General features: G+C 43.1%; 4 protein-coding genes across 4 annotated transcripts in view; 2 read left to right on the top strand and 2 right to left on the bottom strand.

Moving 5' to 3' along the window:
• LOC131926320 (glutathione S-transferase alpha-3) overlaps nt 1-20,436 on the bottom strand; it is a 265,294-nt gene that overhangs the window by 138,881 nt on the left and 105,977 nt on the right. The window lies entirely within an intron of this gene.
• Nucleotides 453-2,247, top strand: LOC131926139 (putative KHDC1-like protein). Its single transcript, XM_059281423.1, has 3 exons — nt 453-558; nt 1,635-1,817; nt 2,129-2,247. Exons 1-3 carry the CDS (start codon nt 453-455, stop codon nt 2,245-2,247), a joined length of 408 nt encoding a protein of 135 aa, XP_059137406.1.
• On the top strand, nt 4,798-6,530 carry LOC131926138 (KH homology domain-containing protein 1-like). The gene is made up of 3 exons (XM_059281422.1): nt 4,798-4,897; nt 5,919-6,101; nt 6,412-6,530. Exons 1-3 carry the CDS (start codon nt 4,798-4,800, stop codon nt 6,528-6,530), a joined length of 402 nt encoding a protein of 133 aa, XP_059137405.1.
• Kcnq5 (potassium voltage-gated channel subfamily Q member 5) overlaps nt 19,285-20,436 on the bottom strand; it is a 133,110-nt gene continuing 131,958 nt past the window's right edge. Inside the window, exon 12 of the mRNA XM_059281420.1 lies at nt 19,285-20,376. Within this exon, the coding sequence (XP_059137403.1) occupies nt 19,414-20,376 (963 nt within the window). The 3' untranslated portion in view covers nt 19,285-19,413. The remainder of the gene's footprint in view (nt 20,377-20,436) is intronic.

The raw sequence follows: 20,436 nt of genomic DNA, 5'->3' as shown, positions 1-20,436 counted from the left end.
TTTTTGTTTTTTTGAGACAGGGTTTCTCTGTGTAGCTTTGGAGCCTGTCCTGGAACTCACTCTGTAGCCCAGACTGGCCTTGAACTCACAGAGATCCACCTGCCTCTGCCTCCCAAGTGCTGGGATTAAAGGGGTGCACCAACACCACCTGGACCTCATCCACTTTTCTACTTGATACTCAGGAGACTTCCTCAAGCACCTTTAAGATTACCTAGAAGAAAATTAGAATTCCTGGGCACTGAAGATGACCTCACTGTAGTAAAAGAGTAAGCCAACAGCTGATTGGTTGGATTAATAGGAGAAACTTAGGGATGAATCCTTTACCCTAAGGTGGGTCAAGGGATGGGCTTCAGGAGTGAGTATATAAGCCAGAGCCTGGGCCCTTCTTCACAACTACATTGGACAGTCAGCTGCTTGGACTTGCCTTATTCTGAAGTGGGAGAGCACTTAAGATGGAAATGGATGGTGTCAAGGAGAATGCCTGGTGGACTTTGCCTGAAAACTTTGATTCCCCACTTGTGACATTCAGAGATGAAGCCCAGGAAGAACACATATTTGGTAGGTGGCCTTTCCTATGTTCTCTTCCTCTCTTTCATGGTTTTCCAATCTTCTCCTTTTGTGCAGTCTTTCCCAGATTCCCAGTTGTGGGAAGTAATGTGTGACACCATTCCTGGGGAGATGTGGGTAATAAGTACTCACCCGGGAGAGGGAACCCATAACAGCAAAGAAAGCCATCAGTAGAACTTGGTGAAACAATGAGATTTATTGAGGTTACTAAGGGGTAGGAGTGAGGGGTTACCCACAGGTGCAGAAAAGACTCCAAGACAGCTGTGTCACTAAAGCTCACCCAGCATGGGTGACAGCCCACAGAAGCTGGGGAACCTGGAGCACACTGAACAGCCAGCAGGCAACTCAACATGGGGTTGGGTGTTCTTTCCCAGGGGCTCAGCTGGTCTCTGCTTCTTTCAGACTTGTTGGACTGTGTTTCTCCACAGCTCTGTCTGCCTCAGCCTGACTACTGACAGTCTTTACTGCTTACATTCCCTTTTTGTTTTGTCATTTTGAGACAGAGTTTCTGTGTGTAGCCTTGGCTGTCCTGGAATCTGCTCTGTAGATCAAGATATCCCTCTGCCTCTGTCTCCTGAGTGCCGGGATTAAAGGTGTTTTTGACCACCTCCTAGTTTGCTTAAGTACACTTGGTGAGGTCAGATCCTCCTGAAGCTGATCAATTTTGAACTTGCTTATTTCTTCTGTCTTAAGGAGCTTTCTTGCAGGATGGAGTATGTAACTGCCCTGGTTCTTGAACATTTTGTTTGATTTTTTTGCCTTTTGGTTTTTGAGATAGTGCCTCTCTATACGGCCCTGCCTGGCCTGTAACTAGCTTTATAAACCAGGCTGGTCTTGAACTCACAAAGATCTGTCTGTCTCTGGGCTCTGAGTGCCAGCATTAAAGGAGTGCACCACAATGACTGCCACACCCTGTTCTTCTATCTCTTCTTCAACATCAACTGTCTTTACAGCTTCACTCAGAACAGGTTTTAGTCTTGGAGGTAACTGCCACCCAATACCAGCCTCCTCCCATACACCCAGTGCTAGTGGCTTATAAATCCTTTGGTTATATCTTCTGTGTTCAGGCATCGAAGACTTACGCCTCAGACGCATCGAGCTACACAGCAACACCCTCATTCAGCTGGAGAGGTGGTTTACAGCCTCAGGCCAGACTCGAGTCACTGTGGTTGGACCACTCAGAGCAAAGAGGTGGTTGATGGATATGATTCGGAGAGTGAGGAGCCAGCAAGCTTACCACCAGGCCCGAGGTAGGTGACTTTGACAGATATGCGGTTGAGAGTTGCCTGCCTGACAAATAATAGTTGTATGGCACCATAAATTCTGATTGGCCTTCCAGGAGTGTGAGAACCCAGATGCTCCTCAAAGTCCATTCTAAGGGCAAAAGTTTTAGGTTACAGCCATTTTCATTTCCTGAAGTCTCTAAGATCCTGGGGAGGTAAGGATAGATCACCTGGGTGGGCCTGGGCTTGTCTAAATTCTTCCCCTATCATGTCCCCAAGGAAATCTTGGTTACTACTCCTGAGCCTCACTTTACCATTGTTCTACATTCTCTCCCTAGGTGAAAAGATGTTGCATCTTGTCCAGAAGCAACCCCTGACCAACGCTGACTTGGATTCCTCTTTCAGCACACTGGCATACATATGTGGCCTGATTCTTGATATTGTTTTTGGGTTCTGACCTGGCTGGCCACGACCTCACAGAGATATACCTGGCCTTGCCTCCAGAGTACCTGGACTAAAGGTGTTCTCCACCACTGCCAGGCTCATATTTACTATATTCTACAGAGAAAAAAAGTGTACTGTTAAAAATAATCCTGGACTTTCGATGTATAAAATGTTTTTATGTTCAAGCTATCTGTGTATTATTTCTCCTGCAGTTGTACATAAAATCTTTTTACCTTCAAAAAAAAATACTACAGAATTGTACTACATGACATATATAGAATATACAAATCACAGAGACAGAAAAACTAGACATTATCTCAAGATGTAGAAGAAAGAAATATAGAGCAATGATTTCTTAAGTACAGAGTATCTGTTTTGTATGATGGAAAAGTCCCACAAATGGCGAGTAGTATCCGGAAATATTATCATGAGTGTAATAAATCAATACAGTTAATGTAATTAATGAATATCATAAATATAATTACTGAATGAATACTGTGAATGTAATCCATGAATATCACCAATGTAATTAATATAATGAGTGTAATTATAAACAAACAAACCAACAAACAAACAAAAACTTAGCCTGGTGGTGGGTGGTGCTACACACGTTTAATCCCAGCCCTCGGGAGGCAGAGGCACGTAGAACTTTGTGAGATGGAGGCCAGCCTGGTGTACAGTGCGAGATCCAGGAAAGGCACTAAGCTACACAGAGAAACCCTGTCTCAATAACCAAAAAATAAATAAATAAATACAACAAACAAACAAATAAATAAATAACACTTAGTAAAAAGAAAAATTAAAATTAGATGTGAACAATGAACAAATTCCCCAAGAACTTGTAGTTACTAATTTTTTTTCTATCAAACACAAACATGTCCTTAAAGGCTGGGTGGAGACCCACACCTTTAATCCTAGCACTCAGGAGGCAGAGTCAGAGGAACCCTGTGAGTTCAAGGACAGCCAAGCCTACATTAGAGAGACCTTGTCTTAAATGGAAGAAAGAAAGAAAGAAAGAAAGAAAGAAAGAAAGAAAGAAAGAAAGAAAGAAAGAAGGAAGGAAAGAAAGAAAGAAAGAAAGAAAGAAAGAAAGAAAGAAAGAAAAAGAAAGAAAGAGAGAAAGGAACAAACGAACGAACAAACAAACAAACAAACAAAGAGAGTTAAAGAGAAAGGAAAAGAAATTATCCTGACCAAGGTGGTTACCATTGCTATAAATCAAGCCTGATAAATCTGAGCCCTGAGAAATCAGTAACTTGCCAGAGATGACCAAGCATCAGAAAAAGCTGCAGTATAAGAAGCAGGCCATCTTTACAATGTTGCTTCAAACATCCATGCACCTAGATGCTGACAGCACACAACATTCAGACTGGAATTTAGAGACCTGCACTGCAGCCTGGAGAAAGAATGTTGACTTGCTAATGGTTGGTGTGAAAATCCACTGAAAGAGAAATACCTTTTCTGCATCTTGAAACTCTCCAAGCTGGGCAACACCTCACAGTTCTGCCTATCTCTGCCTCCCCAGTGTTAGGATTAAAGGCATGCAGACCCTTTTCTGACTTTATTTCTCTTATTTTGGGAAGTATTATATAATTATACCATTTTACCCCTTCCCTTTCTTCCATTCCAACCCTCTCACATACCCCTCCTTGATCTCTTTCAATTTCATGGCCTTTTTTCATTAGCTGTCATCACAGGCAGTATATATATATATATACATTTCTATATAATGAGCTCAGCATGTTTTTCCTCTACCCCTAAGTTGTAAAATATGAAATTATCAAATAAATAATAAATGCCACCATCCTATAGGAACTAGGGATGTAGACTAGACTTACCCACAAACACTGATTTTATAAGAAGGGCAGTAAGGGTGCTGGCTTGGAGACTCAGGACCTTAATCCCTGAAAGTGTGGAGGAAGAGATGGGTGGATCTCTGTGAGAATGAGACCAGTCATATGTACACAGTAAGTTCCAGGACAGCCAGAGCTATGTAGGGAGGCCTTGTCTCAAAGGAAACAAGATAAAACAAAAAAGAAACAAACAGATGTAGCACCCATAGAGGACCTTCCTGCTCCTGCACATTTGTCCCTCATCCATTTTTTCTTTTTGGATTTTTGAGACAGGGTTTCTCTGTGTAGCTTTGGAGTCTGTCCTGGAACTCACTCTGTAGCCCAGACTGGCCTCGAACTGACAGAGATCCTCCTGCCTCTGCCTCCCAAGTGCTGGGATTAAAGGCGGGCACCACCACCACCTGGACCTCATCCACTTTTCTACTTGATACTCAGGAGAGTTCCTCAAGCACCTTTAAGATTACCTAGAAGAAAATTAGTATTCCTGGGCACTGAAGATGACCTCACTGTAGTAAAAGAGTAAGCCAACAGCTGATTGGTTGGATTAATAGGAGAAACTTAGAGATGAATCCTTTACCCTAAGGTGGGTCAAGGGCTGGGCTTTAGGAAGGAGTATATAAGCCAGAGCATGGGCCCTTCTTTACAACTACATTGGACAGTCAGCTGCTTGGACTTGCCTTATTCTGAAGTGGGAGAGATCTTGTAATGGAATGGATGGTTTCAACGAGAATGCCTGGTGGACATTGCCTGAAAACTTTGATGTTCCACTTGTGACATTCATAGATGAAGCCCAGGAAGAGCACATATTTGGTAGGTGGCCTTTCCTACGTTGTCTTCCCCTCTTTCCTGGTTTTCCAATCTTCTCCTTTTTTGCAGTCTCTCCCAGATTCCCAGTTGTGTGTCACCCCATTCCTGAGGAGATGTGAGCAAGTATGTACTCACCCTGGAGAGGGAACCCATAACAGCAAAGGAAGGCATTAGTAGAACTTGGTGAACCAATGAGATTTATTGGGGCTCCGTAGGGGTAGGAGTGAGGGGTTTTCCACAGGAGCAGAAATGACTCCAAGACAGCTGTGTCACTAAACCCACCCAGCATGGGTGACAGCCCACAGAAGCTGGGGAACCTGGAGCACACTGAACAGCCAGCAGGCAACTCAACATGGGGTTGGGTGATCTTTCCCAGGGGCTCAGCTGGTCTCTGCTTCTTTCAGACTTGTTGGACTGTGTTTCTCCACAGCTCTGTCTGCCTCAGCCTGACTACTGACAGTCTTTACTGCTTACATTCCCTTTTTGTTTTGTCATTTTGAGACAGAGTTTCTGTGTGTAACTTTGGCTGTCCTGGAATCTGCTCTGTAGATCAAGATATCCCTCTGCCTCTTTTCCTGAGTGTGTTTGACCATCTCCCAGTTTGCTTAAGTACACTGGATGAGGTCAGATCCTTGTGTAGCTTTTCAATTTTGAGGGACTTCCAGAAGTTGCTTATTTCTTTTGTCTTAAGGTGCTTTCCTGCAGGATGGAGTGTGTAACTGCCCCGGTTGTTGAACATTTTGTTTGATTTTTCCTTTTTTTTTTGAGATAGTGCCTCTCTATCTAGCCCTGGCTGGCCTTGAACTCACAAGGATCTGCCCGTCTCTATGCCCTGAGTGCTAGGATTAAAGGAGTGAACCACAGTTATTACCACACCCTGTCTTTCTATGTCTTTTTTACCTTGGACTGTCTTTACAACTCAGAACAGATTTTAATCTTGGAGGTAACTTCCACCCAATACCAGTCTCCCTATATACCATCAATTCCTGGTGGCTTACCAATCCTCTTATAAATCTGTGCACAGGCCCTGAAGACTTATACCTCAGACGCATCGAGCTACACAGCAACACCCTCATTCAACTGGAGAGGTGGTTTACAGCCTCAGGCCAGACTCGAGTCACTGTGGTTGGACCACTCAGAGCAAAGATGTGGTTGATGGATATGATTCGGAGTGTGGGGAGCCAGCAAGCTTACCACCAGGCCCGAGGTAGGTGACTTTGACAGATATGTGGTTGAGGGTTGCCTGCCTGATAATTAACAGTTGTATGGCACCATAAATTCTGATTGAGCCTTCCAGGACTGTGGGAATTCCAGATCCTCCTCAAAGTCCATTCTAAGGGCAACAGTTTTAGGTTACAGCCATTTTTATTTCCTCAAATCTCTAAGATCATGGGGAGGTGAACAGATGACCTGGGAAGGCCTGGGCGTGGCTGAATTCTTTCCCTATCATGTCTCCAAGGAAATTTTGGTTCCAATCCTGAACCTCACTTCACCATTGTTCCACATTCCCTCCCTAGGTCAAGTGATGTTGCATCTTGTCCGGAGCCAACCCCTGACCAATGCTGACTTGGATGCCTCTTTCAGCATGCTGGCATACATATGTGGCCTGATTTGTCATATCTTTTTTGGTTTCTGACCAATACATCTTGCCTGGAGATTAGAGGAGGGAGCTAGCCACTATTTAACCATAGAGGGTAAGCAGTGGTAGCATATATTTCTCTCTCTCTCTCTCTCTCTCTCTCTCTCTCTCTCTCTCTCTTTCAATACAGGGTTTCTTTATGTAGTTTTTTACCTTTTGTGGATCTCACTCTTTAAACCAGGCTGGCCTCAAACTCACAGAGATATGCCTTCCTCTGCCTCCCAAGTGCTGGAATTAAATGCCATCGCCTGGTTGTGGCACACTCTTTAATCCCACACTTGGAAGGCAGTAGGGAGATCAGGAGTTCAAGTCTTCCCTGGACTACATAAAATTGAAGCAATCTAAAAGAGAACCAGAGCCAGATGGTGGTTATGCAGTCCTTTAATCTCAGCTCTAGGGAAGTGGAGACAGGAATATAAGTTGGGCAGAGACAGAACTTGGTCCTCCATTTGGCTTGAGGATTTGTAGAGGTAAGAAGTTTTAAGCGGCTGCTGCTCTGCTTCTCTGATCTTTCAGCTTTCATTCTCAATATCTGACTCTGGATTTTTATTGTCAAGACTAATTAGGATCATTCTTTAGGGGCCTATCTATACCTAACAGGCTGAAAGAAACCACTTAAGACTGATCTCCCCTGGGAAAGTAGGATGTGAGAATTTTCACCAGCGTTTGAGAAAAAACATGTATTGGTGTACTATCCTGTTGCTCTCTGAGGGAAGTCTCCTAAGCATAAGACATGGTTTGATAGCAAGCATCCAGTAAATATTTTACCTAGTGTGAAATGCCTTTTCTGCTCATTTATTTCCTTTGGATAAACTTATCAACACAGTATCTCTGCAAGCTGTGTTCTGTAGGGCCCTGGGCTCCTCCCATATTGAGTAAAGCCTTTGCCTGCTTGCCGACCTTGACCAGGTTTCCTCCCTACGCTAATTCCCTGCCGGTATCCACCCTCCTGAATGCTTTAGGGAAGTTCCTTGTTTGTGTATCCTGCATATTGGGCGTTAACAGCTTAGATGCAAGAATGTAGAACATTCAGTAGCATACTTCTGCCACCAGGGATCCGCCATTGTGCTGTAAGCCTGTATTTAAGGTTTCCTCCCTCTTTCAATAAACGGCACTGGGCATTCGGCATTTGGCATTCTGCTGAGGTGAATGACCGCTGTCTCTTGTCCCTTATTTTTTAATCCACAGCCCCTCGCTCGGACATGGTGAATGGGTGGTGGCAGCGCAGGTGTTATCCCTACAGTGTTCCTAGGTCTGGACAGACTATATTGTCTCCTAGGAAGCCTAGTACAAAGAAGGGGACCGGGAACATGATACAATCAGCTTAAAAGATGGAAAGCCTGGTAGGCTACTCTCTATGTGCCTAAAATGCAGGTTCTGCAGATGAACCTTCTCAGGAGGTTTAGGGGTCTCTATCCTTAAATCACAAGGGAGTAGAGAAGAGTGGATGTAGGGATTCAGATGGAGACGATTTGTTGAAGTAGCCAGGGTGGATGGTCAGTTGACTGAGCCTGGTAAAAATGAGCTGCCCAAATTATCTCTGACTGCCAGTTGTTTGTGGGTGGGCTTGGACAGTGACTTGGAGGATCCATAAATAAGTTAATGACAAGGGTCTCCTGACTCCATTCAGAACAGTGCTATCCTTCTGTTGATCACTCAACAGAGAGCTGGCAAAGCGTTTTCTTCCTCAGTCACTTCCTCTTCACACTGCTCCTCAGCAGCCTGCATCTCACAAGGACTTCATTGCCTTAAACTAGGAGAGAGGCATCATGTTTTGGACCAGAGTGAAAAGGGGAGAAGTTTCAGAAAACGGTTGAATCTGGAACACCAGTTGGAGCTAATTTCATTAGTTTCACCCTGCCAACTGCTGAACAGGAATTAGATCAGCTTTACAGTAGAAAACACTTGTGAGTCTAACTAGAAGAAGAAAGCAACCTAACTGCTCTCAAAGGGGAGTATCATTTGCCTTTGATTTGATAATTTCACATTTTAGGGCTTAGGAGGTAGAGGGAAAACCGAATGAGTGTTTATTTAAGAATATATTGTATATACATGTATGCATGTAAAGACAGCTAATGAAAAAAGGCCATGAATTTGAAAGATCAAGGAAGGATATATGAGAGGCTTTGGAAAGAGGAAAGGGAAGGTGTAAAATAATGTAATTATAAGTGTTGTACCCAGAGTCCCCCAAAGATCATCAAGATACCAAATCCGATGCAAACGCAGAGTCTTTTTACTGTTTCGAGTTAACCAGAGCCTCTAAGTCTGTCTGATGTAGCAGCAGAGCAGGAGAGACCCAGAGTAGCAATGGGGCAGTGTTTTTATAGAAGGTAACACAGGTGGGGGTTCTTGGGGTCTACAGACTACATAAGAACAGACTCAGGATTAGTTTATGAGACTGGCAATCATGTTAGTAACTTTTAATTGGCTAGGGTTAGGTGGGGGTTACAGTTTTCCATTTTGGGGCTGGCAATGACTTGTCCTTGAGCTGCCATGGAGGCTGGCTGCCCTACCATGTACTGACTGTAGGGTCTGACTCAGTGGCCCAGGCTTGGTGTGTCCTATCTCCCTGTCCCTTCTGGCAGGGGCACCTGTGATTAATTTTCCTTTGTTCATGGCCCTCCCAGAAACTGCTTGCTTAGTCTCAGGAAACTGAAGTTGAGGCCTGATCTCTGAGAGAAGACTGAGCAGTCTGTTAGTGGTGTCTGCTTGGTCTTTTCAATAATCTCAAAAATAAAAGAAATAAAAGCAGATGTGCTTGTGCACACCTTTAATCCTAGTACTGGGGAGGCAGAGGCAGCCTGATCTGAGTTTGAGGCCATCCTGGTGAGTTCCAGGCCATTCAGGGCTGCATACACCCTGTCTCAAAAAAATGTACAAGAGAAATTTTCTCCTTCAAATCAACCATCAGCAAATCAACATTCTTCTCCAGGCTGCAATTCAGGTCTGTAAATTCCAGCCCGAAGTATTTGTGAACTCTAGGTGCATTCATCTTTGAGGTGATGTGGCAGTGATGGCATGCTTATACTGGAGCTTTCAGTGATACTTGGTCATCTCTGGCATGTTACTGATTTCTCAGTACATAGATATCATGATCTCCAAAACTGTAATGAATACAGAAACCACCACTGCCAGGTTCATTTTTTCTTTCTTTCTTTTTTTTTTTTTTTTTTTGTTATTTTTGTATTCTCTCTAGTTAGTAGCCCAGGCTGTCCTAGAGTTCACAGAGATCTGCCTACTATGCCTCTTGAGTGGTGGGATTAAAGTCGCGCACCAACTCACTAGCCCCCTTACTGCCTTTCTGATGAAACCAGTGTTTGTGGTTTGGTCTACTCTGTATCCTGAGCTCCATCCAACAGCTGAGGCTACAGCCAATCAGATCATATACTTTGTGATACTACTGCTTTGAGAATTCCCATTTGACTGGTGTTGGTTTCATTAGGTGCCAGGATAGCATTTTTTATTTTTTATTTTTTATTTTTAAGGAAGAGGGCTTCCTGTCTCCTTCCTATGTTAGAAATCATTAAAGAGACATGTTGTGGGCTCCTGATGCAAAGCACCTTCTGGAGCAATAGAAGGATCTTTCTACTGACACTTGGACGAGACCTGATCTGGTGTTGGTGTGGGCCCGGGGTTCTGTTTATGTCATTCCTCAGGATAATGAGGTTCCTCTTTGGATTCCTGAGTTCTGTGTGCGCCCTGTAGCTCCTACTGAAGTGCAACATGGCAGAGACATATTGGGCCTTCATGAAAAACTCTTCCCTTTTGATGCCAATGGAGATTGAAAGCCCAATATGGCCAGCCTTGGCAAGCATTAACGTAAGCCCAAGAACTGTAGCCATGCGGTTGGATTCTACAGAAGAGTTACCAGCTTAAATCATGCTGGGATCAAGAAAAATGGGCCTTGGTGGTTCGTGTTCCTGGAGTTGTATCCATGCCATGGATGTCCACACGCTCCAGAAGAGAATTTGACATTGCTGCTGCCATTGTTGCTGTTATAGCAGTGGCGGCCACCACTGCTAATGTTTCTGGGATTATTATTTCATAATTGGTTACTACAGCTAGCACAGTGGAGACCCTGGCAGCAAAAGTAGCTATAACAGTTAATTAATTTTTCATTCTATTGGGCATGATAAATTTAATTCAATAGTTATATACATTTTGATTGGCTTTGAAAATTATACATTTATAAACTCAATTTCCATTTGCTTTTGGGATACCATCTTACAAGGACTCCAATTTGCAGTAAGCCTGGTTAAGGAAGGGAATGGCTCAGTTGCCTTTAGCCTACTGGCTATAGGTGGGTTAGGACTTCTGTTGGTCTTTTCTGTGTCGAACACACAGATTGCAAGCCCAGCACCACTTTGAGATCTTTGGCAACAGTTAACTCTGCAGCTCACACATGATTGAGCCTGTATGATAATGAGTATTTAAAGACAGGTAATTCCTGGGGGGTACTCACCAACCTAAGACAGAGCACCTGTGTGGCCTGGGCAGGCGTCTCCATGATGGGTAAGGTGACCTGCTGACGTCCCACACAACCCAAGTCAGAAGCTCATTTATTAGTAAAAGGGGGACCTGTAGGGCCCTGGCCCCCATTTTGGGTAACTGTTGCTCTGCTTGCTGACCTTGACCTTGATATCCTCCCTATGCTAATTCCCTGCTGGGTTTCACCCTCCTGAATGCTTAAGGGAAGTTCCTTGTCTGTGTATCCTACATAATGGGTGTTAACAGCTTAGATGCAAGATTGTAAAACATCTATAGCAAACTTCTGCCCTCCAGGGTTCTCCCATTGTGCTGTAAGCCTGTATTTAAGACCTCCTCCCAGCCTGGTGGGAGGCAGAGGCAGGTGGATCTCTGTGAGTTTGAGGCCAGCCTGGGCTACAGAGTGAGTTCCAGGAAAGGTGCAAAGCTACACAGTGAAACCCTGTCTTGAAAAAAACAATAAATAAATAAATAAATAAATAAATAAATAAATAAATAAATTTTAAAAAAAGAAAGAAAAAAAAGAGAGACATGATGTGCCAATGGTTACTGGCAGTTGTCATGTGGATAGTAACAGGACACACTATCAGTCACCAAGTGACAGGAGACAGGAGTAGCTGGAAGACCTTGGAAGCTTCATGATGGAGTTGAACAGAGGATACCCTGTCTTTATCTCTAGCTTTACGAGACTGACATTTTTCTACATCTGTGGTTGCTTTACTGGTGTTGCCCACTTACCTGCCCTCCCTTCCCCCCTCTCTCCCTTCCTTCCTTCTTACCTTTTTTCCTTCCTTTATTCTTTTTTTCTTTCCTTTTTGAATTTTGGAGACAGGGCTTCCTTGTGCAGTCCTGGCTGTCCTGGAACTCACTCTGTAGACTAGGCTGGCCTTGAACTCAGATTTGCCTGCCTCTGCCTATGGAGTGCTGGGATTAAAGGTGTGCACCACCACTTTCGGCTTCACGGGTGGTTTCTTAAAAACTTTTTCCCCTTGTTCTTTTTTCAGCAAAGGTGTTAGTATGCTTTAAGCCAAACGCCTCCTAACTGTTCCATTACTTTTTGTAATATAGTTGGGCTTATATGACAGTAAGTGGCTATATTGGGATAATATTGGGCAATTCTTTTTTTGAGAGAGATTGTGTAGAATTTTTATATGTAGCTTATGGTAGTGTTCCAAGTTTGCTTTTTTTTTATTCCTTTAATAAAGACCATGACCAAAAAGCAAAACACTCACACCCAGAGAATATAAATGAAATAAATCTGAAATAAACCTAAATAATTTAGAATTATATGAGTTTTAAGGAGAAGTCTTAAAGTTAATGCAAAATTTAAAATTTTTCAGAGATAACTTATATTAGACATGAAGCATTTGAAACCAGGGAAATAATACCTGCCACTTTAAGACCATCCACCCCAATTTTACCAGTAGCTAAGGCAGAGTAATTGTTGTATATTTTAATTTTAAGCGGTAGGTTTGAGGCACTGCTAGAGTAGTTCCAAAAATGCCTAGGAGCGGTTTTCAAATTTTTCATGAAAAAATATGTGTATAGGAGTTTTGCTAGCATGCATGTCTGTGCTCAGTGCGGATGCAGTGCCCACAGAGGCCAGTAGATGGTGTTGGATGCCCCAGAACTGGAGTTCCAGATGGCTGCAAAGTGTCATGTGGGTGCTGGGAATTGAACCTGGATCCTCTGGAAGACTAGTCGGTGCTTCTTTTCTTCCTTCCTTTCTTTCTTTCTTCCTTCCTTCCTTCCTTCCTTCCTTCCTTCCTTCCTTCCTTCCTTCCTTCCTTTCCTCCCTCCTTCCCTCCCTCCTCCTCCTTCTCTTCCTCCTCCTCTTCCTCCTCCTGCTCCTCCTCCTGCTCCTCCTCCTCCTCCTCTTCTTTTGATAGGATTTCATTGTGTTTCTCTGGCTGGCCTGGAATTTGCTTTGTAGACCAGGATAGCCTCAAGCTCACAGATATCTACTTGTCTCTGCCTCCCTAGTGCTGGTATTAAAAGTGCCACCGCACCCACCCTAGACAGTGCTCCTAACTGTGGAGCCATTTCTCCAAGCTACTAAAAGCAGTTGTATACTGAAAAGATGCCAAAGCAAGGAGGGACCTTACATGTGGTTGGTGGTGTCCTCAACTTACAGGACTCACCTATGAAGGCAAGCCTCTAGGCACACCTGTGAGGGATTAGATAACTTTTGGGCCTGTCTGTGGGGAATTATGTTGATTAACTTAATTGAGACAAGAAGAGCTATAATAAAAGTGGGTTGTCTTTCAACTTGGGTCCCAGGCTGCATCAAAAGGAGAAAGCTAGCTGAGCCCCGGATTTGTTGATCTCTGCTTCTTGACTGTGGATGTCATGTGACCAGCGGCTCCAAGCTCTGGCCACCGTGACTTCCCCGACATGATGGACTCTATTCGGAGCTGTGGACCAAAACAAACCCTTCCTTACATAGCTTTTGTTTGTATGTTTGTATGACAGCAATGGAATAAAACCCTACACAGTGTTGTTTTCAATCATTTGTAAGTTAGTAGTTGAGAAACTGTCCCTTCTGGCATTTTTTTAAAGTCAAGGAGGGAGCTTCCTTCTCAATACTCTCTCATTCTACTTCTCCTTGGCTAAAGATATCACCCATGGGGCTTTTTGCCCATGTGTTGTGGAGTTGTAAGATTCTGAGTTTCCTTGAAAAGAGTTGAACTAATTCTAGCCTCCTGGCACAGAGTTGCCAATAGTTAAAGGTAATAGAAGGTATTTTTATTTATTTTTATTTTTGAAACAAGGTTTCTCTGTATAGCCCTGGCTGTACTGGAACTCACTCTGTAGATTAAGCTGGCCTTGAACTCACAGAGATCCCCCTGCCTCAGTCTCAAGAATGATGGGATTAAAGGTGTGTGCTACCACCACACGGCTGGTATTTATTTTTTTAGACAGAGTCTCATTATGTAGCCTCAGGCTAGCCTCCAACTCAGCAAACCTCTTGTCCAAAAAGATACATCTACAGGTGTGAGCCACCGTGGCTGGCTGTAGTGGAAGCTTTTTTTTTTTTAATTATTATTATTTTTAAAGATTTATTTGTTCTTAGATTTTATGTGTGTGTTCCTCCTTGAGTTTGTGTGTGCCAAATGTACGCAGTGCCCTTGGAGAATGTGTCCGATTCTCTGGAACTGGAGTTACAGGAGGTTGTGAGTTGCTCAATGGTGGGGGCTGGGAAGTGATCCTGGGTCCTCTGCAAGAGCAGTAAGCACTCTTTTTTTTTTTTAGATGAATTTCTAAATGGTTATATCTTTTAATTAATTAATTTATTTATTTTTCTATTATCAGCTTGTTACAGTATAAATTCTTACCTAATAGTGAAATGTTTCATCGAGGCTTGCTCAGTAATTGAGTAAAACCAAAACTTATAAGCCACAGTCATCGTAGGGTCCCCCCTGCTATATAGCCTCCCTGGTTCTGTGGGTTGCAGTCTGATTGTTCTTTGCTTTATATCTAGAATCCACTTATGAGTGAGTACATACCATGTTTGTCCTTCTGGGTTTGGGTTACCTCACTCAGGATGATATTTTCTAGTTCCATCCATTTGTCTACAAATTTCAGAGCAGTAAGTACTCTTAACTGCTGAGCCACTTCTTCGGACCCTGTAATGGAGTTTCTCGTGGAGGAAAGGACAGTGTTCCTTTGAGGTATAAACATTTTCCTGGTAAGGCAGAGCTGAGTGCATGTACCCATAGGATCTGCACTGGGCATCTACCTGCTTTTTGTTTCTTATCACTTGTTTAGCAAACCCCTTTGTTATCCTGGCTGGGTATCTCTAGGGCTGAATCCCCAAAGGCTCTCAGAAGTTTCTGAGTGCTGACATGAACACCATAAATAGGAAATTCCATTCCATGAAACTTTCTTCCATGGCACAAGTTATTAAAAGTAGTATATAAATATCTAGGGTAAGCTCTATGGCTGAGTACTTGTCTATTTGTAAGAATTTAGATTTGAGTGTATGTGACACAGTGGATTTTGTGTTTAGGCTTGGATCCCATCCCTAAAGCAGATTACGTATTTTCAAATATTCTAAAATCAACATCAATCGGCAATCTAAAAAATTTCTATTCCCAGGAATTATAGATAAAAGCTATTCAATTTGTAGTCAACACAATAACCGCATGGACTGGTGTCTGAGTTGTGATCCATATCAAATTATGTTCTTCTTGGCCTGGGGATCAGGTGGTCAGGACCTGAGTTGAATCCTCAAAAATCAAATCAAAGCAAAACAAAACAACAGTTTTTCTTATGATATCCTTGAGAACATATGCAAATCTCCTACACTCCCAAATACAACAATTTCTCTACCAGAGTCACAAACATACTTCACTACAAAATCTGTGTGTGGTTGCATCAGTCACTTGTTCTGGATAAAAACAGTCACACTCGCTGTTTATAGACATCTTTTTAATGTTTTAGTTTAAAACAAATAATCTCAGTAAAAGACAGCAAAGGAAATTACATTTTAACGATAGCTTGAAATGAGTATGATATTCCTGATTTAGTTGTTTTCAGGAAACAGACAATTGTTTTCCTACATGACTTTTAGAACTGCTCACTTAAATGCACATAATTATATTAAATTAAATTTTTCTTACAAAAACACAACCATGTCATTTAAGGCAGAAAAAAAAATCAGGTTCTGGGGAATTAGCATTTATGCTGTTTCCTTGATTTGATTGAATGATCTGTTTGCCTGGGTTTCATCATTCTTTATGGTTTTGCTCTGGAAAAGGGTATGATATTTAGTTGGTTTGTGCCTCAACTCCTCTATTAGGCTTGTTTGACTTTCAGATTAAGAACCTTCTGGACAAAACTGAGCCAATGGGAGGTCAGAAAGGCACCTATGAAGAAGAAACTATTAAAGAATCAGAAAACCCGGTAAAGCATCTTAAATTAAATGAACTTGCCATCTACAGATACTAATTTGGTTGAACAAAATGCAAACATTTAGATTAGACATGGCAACATTTTTTAGTTAACCTCCTACAAGGGATGACTGATGTAGGTATTAGCGTGATCAACCTTATGCATTGCATAAGGCAGACGAACTTGAGCTAAGAAAGCACAAGGCTACTTAGTGTGCTCAGCTTAACTGTGCTCCCAGACACTCTTTGGGGTGGAGCATTGGGTCTCTGCTAAGTGTAACCGGGAGACCTCCCCTTCCTCCATTCCCCCAGAGAATGGCATAATAGACATAACCCTGAAGTTTACGCGCCAAAAACCTATCTTGCAATGTCCAAGAGTTTTTGTGCTAGAATAAAATACACAAAATGGTCATGGCTTCAATGTACAAACATTTTTCACAATGTAGTTTTTCACATTTTGCTTAAGACCACAGCAATGTGTTTTGGCTTTTGTCTCTGAATCTTCAGTCGTCAGCTGTGTTAGATGAACTGTACTGTGTTTGAGACCTGAGGATGCCTAAGAAGGGGTCCCCAATACATTCATAATTCTTGCTGCCAGTGGGGTTCAACCTGAGACAGTATCAGTGCTGTCTGGAAGCCCTCAGCTCCTTCTTCCTCAGCTATTTTTTGGAGTGAATCTTGTTGAGTACCAGGCAGGTATCTCCGGCTTTTGCTCAATGGAGGGACGTGTTTTGTGTATACACACATGGGTAAACCCTTTGAAGGGTACATCATTACTTCAGGGTGGTTGGAGACATTGGTAAATGAAAAAATCACATCAATAATTGACTAGCTTTCTGTTTGGAAAATGAAAAGAATAGCTTTAAAGGCTTGATAAACATTTTTCAATAGAGAGTAAAATTCACACTTTATCTTATCAGTGTTTTCCTGGGCCAAAAGATCCTGAATGCTATACTCCAGGAGACTGTACCATAGTCTAAGAAAGTTTCATTTGCTCAGTCTTTGGGGAAGGTTTTGCCCTGGAGGAGATGGGAATGGGGGGCGGGCTGGAGGGAAGGTGAGGGGGGCGGGAGTGGGGAGAAGAAGGGAATCTGTGGCTGATATGTAGAACTGAATTGTATTGCAAAATAAAAATTAAAAAAAAAAGAAAGTTTCATTTGTTTGTTGTTTGTTTGCTTGTTTGTTTCTTTTTTGAGATAGGGTTTCTCTAGGTAGCCCTGGCTATCCTGGCACATACATTGTAGACAGGCTGGCCTTGAACTCACAATGATCTACCTGCCTCCACCTCTCAAACCCGTGGGATTAAAGGTGTGTACAACCACATCCTGGATGCATCCTAGAGGGGTGAAAAGAAGGAAGACTTTTAACATTTCACCATTTGTCAAAACTGAGGCTGGGAAGCACATCTGAGGAAGAGAGAATTGCTTTGCTTGAGGGTGAAGGCTGGTTAAGGCCTGGTGAAGTTCTAGAGCAAATCGTGGCGAGGAGTCACCAAACAGTGAAGGGAGGAAAAGTAACGGAGACTCAGAGACAAGGAAAATTCTGCTGGGGGAGAGCCTTGGGAAGGGCTGGCGGATTCGGAGGACTCCCTTCTTTAAACAGATTTCGCTCATTTGGCCTGGATACTGAAAGAAGCCACACACACCCCCCAACCCCAGCCCCAGCACTAATAGTTGGTAAGAAAAAAATGTCTTCTTTCATGAATCCTTTGGTCGTTCAAGCCTAGCCAACTTACCCCAGACTTTTCCTTCCTCCGTCCCTTTTATTTTTTTGAGTCTAGGCTTCATGTAGCCAAGGCTGGTTTAAACTCCTGAACCTCCTGCCTCCACCTCCCAAATAGTGGGATTACAGGCGTCCATACTTACTTGGCTCTCTAAGCCTACTAGAATGTTTTTACTTTGGTCAATATCCTGATGGTCCAAGATACTTAGTTCTGTCTCTCTATTTTTGAGACACAATTTTGCTGTATAATCCAGGCTAGCCTTGAACTCATGATCCCCTGTCTCAGTCTCCCCAGTGCAGTGATTACAGGTGCAGGGCTCAGTTCTAACAAGCAGCCAGTATTGCTTGCCTTTTGAGAAATACATTTTTAATATATGTATTTTTTATTTGTTTCTTTGGCATCACAATATATTACTAAGAGGTTTTGATTGGCCGCCACATCCAATGTTATCTGGTTTGTGATTATAAATGTTCATAACCTGGAAACTGAGCCAATAATTTCATATTTGGGATAATATTGTCGTGAAGAATAGAAAAATGTTCACTGTAATATGAAAGTAAAGGAAGTTTAGTTTTAGCCTTTCCTGTGCAAAATGTACTACATAATAGCAAAAGACACTCAGGGCATATTAAAAATAAATAGCTAGCAAAAATTCTCTGATATACAAGAATAAGAGATGTTTAGGTAGTTGAACTTCCTAGCAATATTTATTTTCTAAAAAATCTAGTTGTTTTCATTTTGGCTTCTCTGCTCACTGCCCTTTGGGGGTGGGGAGTCACTTCCTTTAATGTCACCCATGTGGTAATGCTTGTGTAGTCTTTCCAAGTCTTCCCTCCATCTCACGTAGATATCCCCTTCCCCAGACCCTACCTGCATGCCCACTAAATGGGAATAGCTGGTCACACTGGCCATTTGAGTGCACAGGATGGGCAACCCTGTCCTTGTGTTCTCACAGAGAGACCAGCCCAGCGGCACAGGCTGCTAGACCCATCAGGAGCTCATAGGCGTTAGAGGAGATGGACCATTTACAGAGTTGACTCCTCCATCAGAGACTATGTTTTCATGAAGTTGAAGATGCCCAGGGAAGAGTGAGTCTCCTGCCCCACTGGCCTGAACAGCATTCTCTGCCCATTTTCTAATTAGAAAACATTCTCAGCACAAAGGACAACATGAAAATGATGTGCAAAATTGCCTGCCACAGCGCTAAGTTACCAAAAGCACACAGATTGACATTCAAATTACATTAATAAAATGACCGAGGAGGAATGGGTTGGCAAAGATATCTGGAAGTAAGCAGCCATTTCTGTTATATTCCAAATTCTGCTTTACTTGTGTTATTAGCAGTTGTTGCTAAGCCATTGTGTCTAAACATACATCATGGCCTAATTTTGAAAGTGTACTTTGTATCTAGTCATAAAGCAGAAATGCCTGGAATTTGAAGGTGTTTACTCTCACACTTTCAAAATACAGTGTCAACTCTTGCGATTGAACTAATCCCGACATCTTCGCACACCCCATAGCATCAGCAGCGACTGTTTGCTTGGGATTTTAGATTCAAGGTACATTACTAAATGCATGGGTTAATGTTGCTGCACCTTGGAATTTCTGCCATCCCTAAACATGCATTTTCATGCAATTAAAAGATAGCGGGCTTATAAGTTGCCGTTCATGTTCTTCCTGATTCTTGCGATTTCGACTTTTTAGAAGGGCTTTCAGAACAGTTCATGCAGTGATATGTATGGCTAAAAGAACAGCTATGCCTAGAAAGAAAACAAAGAACTTAGTTCAGTTTGACGTGAGGCAAACTGAGGGCATCTGTATTGTCTCCTGTCTTACAAATGTTCTGAGATGACCGTGACCTTCCAGTCCTTAGAGAGTCCGATGTAAAAGCAGCTTCCCCCGAAGGCTGTGGGGTGCCATCAAAAGTATCTGTTTCCGCCTCCTCGGCACCCAGTTCTTCATCCGTTATAAACAATTTAGATTCTCTCCACTTGGGGTAAAAATCTTGGCTGCCTCTCGAGCCGCTCGACTCACTGCCCGAAAACTGCAAGTTCAGTTCCTCTGTTGACCTGATCAGGTTTTGTACAGACAAAGATTTGCCCAAGTCCTTGGGCACCATGGGGCGGACAGACAACAGAGTTTCCCCTCCCATGTCAAAGCTTTTCCTCAGGGAACGGTCCTTGGTCAGATTTGACTGTGCAAACTGCCCGTTTTCCTTGGAGGCAACAAGGCAGGTGGTGACATCAGAAATACTTTCTTGTAAGCCAGTGGGGTTTGGGTGCAGAGTCTCCGGCCTGGGCAGGTGCTTGATGGCTGGGAGAGGGGGTGGGATCTGTAGAGTTGTTGGGGCTGCTGGCTTGGTTGCTGCACTTATTTGGTTTGCAATGTTATTGGCGGCCGCCATGCAGGTGCCGTCGTTCTGACTCATTGGCACCTGTGTTGCTTGGCTGTGCATAGTAGGGCTAAGCGCGTAGAATGTCTGAGCACTGAACTCATTTGGCGTTAAAATGAACTGCAGGCCTCTCGAGATGTTGGCGCTGGCTGACCTTGTTAAGCAGCCGCTGTTCTGTGCAGAACTGGACAGGTCTTTGCTATCCACAGGACTCTGATAGTCAGATGTCTGTTCACATTCAAAAGGCGGGATCTGGAACGACGCCAACGTGAGGGCGGAGGCAGAGCCTTTCCGGAGGACCTGTTGGTAGATATCCAGCAGACAGTCCAACTTGGACTCGATGGACTGGACCTGAAAACGGGGGGAAAAGAGTTACACACGAGAACTCTCTCTTATGAAGGACTGATTTTA

This window comes from Peromyscus eremicus, chromosome 16_21, assembly GCF_949786415.1.
Source record: "Peromyscus eremicus chromosome 16_21, PerEre_H2_v1, whole genome shotgun sequence".
NCBI classification, from domain to species: Eukaryota; Metazoa; Chordata; class Mammalia; order Rodentia; family Cricetidae; genus Peromyscus; species Peromyscus eremicus.
Note: the sequence above shows the minus strand (reverse complement) of the source record. Positions and strands in the feature narration are given on the sequence as shown.

Excerpts from the sequence above, each read along its gene's own strand:
- LOC131926139 (XM_059281423.1), top strand. The coding sequence starts at position 453 with ATGGAAATGGATGGTGTCAAGGAGAATGCCTGGTGGACTTTGCCTGAA. Across the intron at positions 559-1,634 it reads CCAGGAAGAACACATATTTG|GCATCGAAGACTTACGCCTC; the intron begins GTAGGTGGCCTT and ends TTCTGTGTTCAG. Across the intron at positions 1,818-2,128 it reads AGCTTACCACCAGGCCCGAG|GTGAAAAGATGTTGCATCTT; the intron begins GTAGGTGACTTT and ends TTCTCTCCCTAG.
- LOC131926138 (XM_059281422.1), top strand. The coding sequence starts at position 4,798 with ATGGATGGTTTCAACGAGAATGCCTGGTGGACATTGCCTGAAAACTTT. Across the intron at positions 4,898-5,918 it reads CCAGGAAGAGCACATATTTG|GCCCTGAAGACTTATACCTC; the intron begins GTAGGTGGCCTT and ends ATCTGTGCACAG. Across the intron at positions 6,102-6,411 it reads AGCTTACCACCAGGCCCGAG|GTCAAGTGATGTTGCATCTT; the intron begins GTAGGTGACTTT and ends TTCCCTCCCTAG.